The sequence below is a fragment of the Micromesistius poutassou genome (assembly GCF_964030765.1).
Source record: "Micromesistius poutassou genome assembly, contig: SCAFFOLD_311, whole genome shotgun sequence".
Classification (NCBI taxonomy): domain Eukaryota; kingdom Metazoa; phylum Chordata; class Actinopteri; order Gadiformes; family Gadidae; genus Micromesistius; species Micromesistius poutassou.
Window position 1 is genome coordinate 7,501 of NW_028178222.1, and position 5,000 is coordinate 12,500.

At 54.0% G+C, this 5,000-nt stretch overlaps 1 protein-coding gene across 1 annotated transcript in view; it reads left to right on the forward strand.

Moving 5' to 3' along the window:
* Positions 1 to 5,000, forward strand: part of atp1a3b (ATPase Na+/K+ transporting subunit alpha 3b) — a 23,179-nt gene that overhangs the window by 266 nt on the left and 17,913 nt on the right. Inside the window, exon 2 of the mRNA XM_084490468.1 lies at positions 1 to 93. This exon is cut by the window's left edge and continues 53 nt beyond it. Coding sequence (XP_084346594.1) covers positions 88 to 93 — 6 coding nt within the window. The 5' untranslated portion in view covers positions 1 to 87. The remainder of the gene's footprint in view (positions 94 to 5,000) is intronic.

Below are 5,000 nucleotides of genomic sequence, written 5' to 3' on the forward strand. Positions count from 1 at the left end.
CAAGAGCTTTTGATATAACTCCTAACCTGAGGGCTGACACCTCTCAAGCTTTGCATCACCTGAGAGGAGAAGACCGACTGCGCCAACATGGGGGTAAGAGGAGTGATTCCACCTTGACTTGGTTAATTCCAGTGGCAGCCCACCTGAAAGGGCTCGGTAGGACGTAACGCATCACGACACGACACGAGAAGCCCCCCGAGAAGCTCCGAGTGACATTCACCATATTGCGGAATTTTGTGTTACCCTGGTCTCGTAGACTGCGACAAATCTCTCTAACAGTCCGCTGTGGCTCAGGGCGAAGCGCGCACTGCACGGCGCGTTTAGACGGGAAGTGTGCGTGTGTGTGTGTGTGTGTGTGTGTGTGTGTGTGTGTGTGTGTGTGTGTGTGTGTGTGTGTGTTGTGTGTGTGTGTGTGTGTATGTGTGATTTCACTGCTAAAGCCCTTGGTTAAATATGATAGGCTCCAGATGAAACATCTGCCTTTTATTTAGCGGGTGGTTTCTCCATTAAAGGCCTCTCTAGCGTCGGGAGGAGACGCGGTGAGTGCAGCGGTTTCTGTCGGCCTGCTCCAGTCGGTTTATCTTTACGCACAGCCATGACGGAGATCCCGTTAGCGCCACTTTGACTATCACCTTGCCGTACATCTTGTCCTCATCTGATTATTATAGAAATAAGCTTCCACTGGATGGGAGGGGGGAGGGGTGGAGGAGGTGGGAGGGGGGGGGGAGAGGGGATGGGGAGGGGGTGGGGGTGGGCAGTAGCCTACTCGTTACATTTTGTCCGTGTCGTTGGAATTAAATCCAACCGCAGTGGACCCGAGGTTCCCGGGGACATATGCCCACAGTGTGTCCTTCGGAATCTCCGCATCCCCCACTCCAGCTCCCCCCCCCCCCTCTTCCCCCCCCCCCCCCCCCCCCCCCACTCTTCCCCCCTCCCCCCCCCTCCCGCCTCCTCTCACATCGCTGCTCGCGTCGCAGTTTGTACAGTCGGCCTCGGTCCTGTCCTCTGCTGCATATGTCAAACCTATTTTATACCGCACGTCTCGGAGTTGAGAGAGAAGGGTTACGGCGGGAGGAGACGCGCTGTCTTCCACCCTCAGTGACCCGTGCGTCATAATGCGGTTACTCGTAATAAGCGCCTGGCACGGCTTACTTCCACTTAGCATCGTGGTGGAACACCGAGTCTGTACCCGCTGAGCGCGGATGGGTGTCTAAATAAGAGACGTTTGGCATGGAATTGAAATAGATTTAATTTACAAGACAGCTCGGTGTAACGGGTTCGACACGGACGTTGTGCTAAATGACGCTTGTGATGCACCAAACTGCGCACCAGGAGCGGGCCGGTCGGCGCACAGGCCGTTACCCCCGCAGTAACGGCGCTGTGCTGGGACCGAGGAGGCACTCGCACGGCATTGGAAAATTACAAAGTGCAGATGCCGCTCCGTGTGTTGGTGTGTTCGTGTTCGTGGTCGTGTGTGTGTGTGTGTGTGTGTGTGTGTGTGTGTGTGTGTGTGTGTGTGTGTGTGTGTGTGTGTGTGTGTGTGTGTGTGTGTGTGTGTGTGAAGAAGGGAGGGAGGGAGGGAGGGAGGGGGAGACGAGGGGCGGTTGTTGCGCAATTTCTGCTTCATCGTCATCCTGCAGAATGAGTTGTGATGAATGTAACGCCGCGGGCTCTTTTCCTTGAGTGAATAGATGAATTAAGATGCAGTAAGGAACGACATTTAATCAGATCCGCGGTTGTTCCCGATTCGTTTACTGGTGAATTCAGCGCCCGACTCGAGGCACCTGAATACAAATGGGTTATGTAACCCACCCAGAGGAGAGCGCGTCGGTCCCCGGCGATTCATTTCTAGATGAATAATCAGGAGCTCAGCGAAAGCAGTTGGCGAATATGCGTCAAACGCGGTGGCCCTCTGGGCTATGGCGCTTTTCTGCGGGTTTTACTGCAGCTGGATGCGAGGACGCGTCATACCGTCTCTGACCATCTCGTGACGGTGACGCTTCACGAGAGAGCCTCAGAACCTGACTCCAGGGCCTGACGCGCCTCGCTACGGCATCGCCAGATGTCTCCTCCCCACTGTCCTCCATCCTCTCTTCTTCTTCTTCTTCTTCTTCTCTCTCTCTCTCTCTCTCTCTCTCTCTCTCTCTCTCTCTCTCTCTCTCTCTCTCTCTCTCTCTCTCTCCTCCGACCTCCCCCTCTCCTCCACCCTCCCCCTCTCTACTCCCCCCTCCCCCTTCGCCCTTCCCCCCCTTCCCCACAAGGCCGTTGGGTTGCGTTACGTGCGAAGCGCCTTTCTGCGTCAAAAAGGAGGCGGGGCGTCCGATGTGGAAATTCCCTGTCTCTCCCTGTGATAGGCTGAGGGAAGGTGGAACAGCGAAGCAAGGGTATAGCGGGGATGTAGCGGCAGGAGCGGGATTGCAGATGAGAGAGAGAGAAAAAGAGAGAGAGAGAGAAAAGGGATTGAAAGCGGGGAGGACGAATGAGGAGACGAAGGGCGGGGAGAGAGGGGGATAGGGGATGTATATCCTGTTACAGGATAATGAGCTGAGCTCTCACATTACCATGGCTCTGGTTTCTCCCCACTGTCCTCTGTAGGGTTGGTTACCATGGATACCAGATTTTGAGGGGGGGGGGGGGGGTATATAAGAAATGAGGTGTATATATATATATATAGATATATCTATATATTTATAGATTTCAATACTGGTAGATATTGATTGCCTGTGGTTGATGAGGGGATTTCACAGGAACCCAATGAGGATTAGGCAGAGAAAGAGAGAGAGAGAACATAAAAGAGCAACTGAGTGAGGGAGAGAGAGAGAGAGAGAGAGAGAGAGAGAGAGAGAGCGAGATGATGACAGAGGTGGTGCAGAAGGGTGGTATGGTAGGGTGGGAGAAGGTCATCCTGACTAGTGACTCAGGGCGTGGCCAACTCTAAATCCCCCCCCCCCCGCCGCCCCCCCCCCACTCCCTCCTCCCCTCCCCCCCCCCCTGCCGGCCTCCTATTGGTGCATTATGCCATGTGGTGCCTCACACCGTGACATCACACAATGTAACGCAGCGCGGACCATAGGTCTGGATCCAACTCACCTGCACGGGGTCGGGCTGGAGTTGACCTAAGTGCACTGATACTGTACTGCACAGCATGGGGCTGGGCTGGGCGGGGGTGGGGGTGGGGGGTGGTGGGGATGGTGGTGGGTGCTGGGTGCTGGGTGGGGATGGGGGTGGGAGTGGTGGTGGGTGCTGGGTGGGGCGGTGATCATGAAGGGCGATGTGTGTGAGTGTGAGTGTGTGTCTGTGTGTGTGTCTGTGTGTGTGTGTGGATCTTAGAGATCGTGTGTTTGTGTGGAGACCTGGGAGATTGTGTGTGTGTGTGTGTGTGTGTGTGTGTGTGTTTTGAGTGTGTGTGTGGGAGCGACCTCTGCAGCAGCAGCAGCAGCGGCAGCGGCAGCAGGCCCATCCCTCAGCTTTGGTGCAGAGTGCTCCACGTCCCCTCCCTGCCGCACCTGGGCCGGGCGCTGCGCTGCACCCCAGCATGACTGACGCCTCCCCAGGAACCGCCTCCTTTACAAGGGGCGAGACAGAGAGAGAGAGAGAGAGAGAGCGGGAGAGAGAGAGCGGGAGAGAGGGAGAGGGAGATTTGATTGGTCCATATACCGTTTCCTCCTGATTGGTCCTGAGTGATGGACCTGAGGGACCTCTAGGGGTCAAAGAGGCTCCTGGGGACATATTGTACGGCGGTTCTCAGGTGGTGCATGTGGCGGGTGAGTGGGCGGGGGGGGGGGGCGATCGATAGATCTATATATGGACGAGGACCGCCGACTCCGCCCGCCATCACCGCTGCCGGAGGACACAACCTCTTGCACACCTCAGCAGAAAATACTGCAGTTAGCCTGCATGCTAACGTAAAGCTAATGCCCCTCAGGTACAGGAACACCGTGTGTGTGTGTGTGTGTGTGTGTGTGTGTGTGTGTTTTTGTCTGTGTGTTTGTGTGTGTATGTGTGTGTGTGTGTGTGCGTTAGTGTGCATAGGCAATAATAAAATGAAAGGTCATGGCTGTCTCCTTCACGCCAGGCTATAAAGGAGATGGAGGTGGTCATTGATCAGCCTCACAGGGCTGGCCTCTTGTTTTAGCTCTGATGCCTTCCTGCCCCGACATTAAGCCTGACTACCTAAAGGACAATTACAGCCTGTCGTCCAGGTGATCTGTGATGTGTGCGCTCGTGTGTGTGTGTGTGTGTGTGTGTTCGCTTGTGTGTGTGTGTGTGTGTGTGCATGCACCCATGTATGTGCGGTGGTGTTTCTGAGCACTAAGAAAAAAACATTATTCATTGTTGTAAGCTGCAGAGATAGTGTCGACTCAGGGGTTGGTTGATTAGCGAACAGAATTATTAATAATACTGGAATAATGAACTCCATTAATTACAATACAAACTACAATGCTACCCGCATTGCACTGGACTACATTGGCGTATGCAGGTGGATAGGCTATTGCCACCCTGAACGGGTTGGTGCATGCACGTAAGTGTGTGTGTGTGTGCGTGTGTGCGCTTGCATACCTTGCTGACACTTTTAGAATTTCAGCCAAATCTGATTTGATATGACAATCTGGTCTAGTCTAGCTGCCACTCACACACACACACACACACATACACACACACATACACACACACACACACACACACACACATACACTCACACACAGTTTTTTCTAACTTTAGATCTAACATAAGATTTGCGTGAGCAAGTGAGCTTCTTTCACTTCCTGTCAGCTACCACGTGAGCTTCCCCCACTTCCTGTCAGCTATGCAGGGCAAGTGGGTCAGTGGTGGACAGATGGCTCTGCTGTACCACCCCAGGTGGGGCGGGGCCACGCCGGACGCCAGCTAAATCTCCATTAAGCTTTAGTTCTTTTACAAGTATATGTATATTCATTCTCTGAATGGATCCCCCAACACAGATCATTTCTGAGCTTAAGAGCGTTCATTTCCCCGTTTGG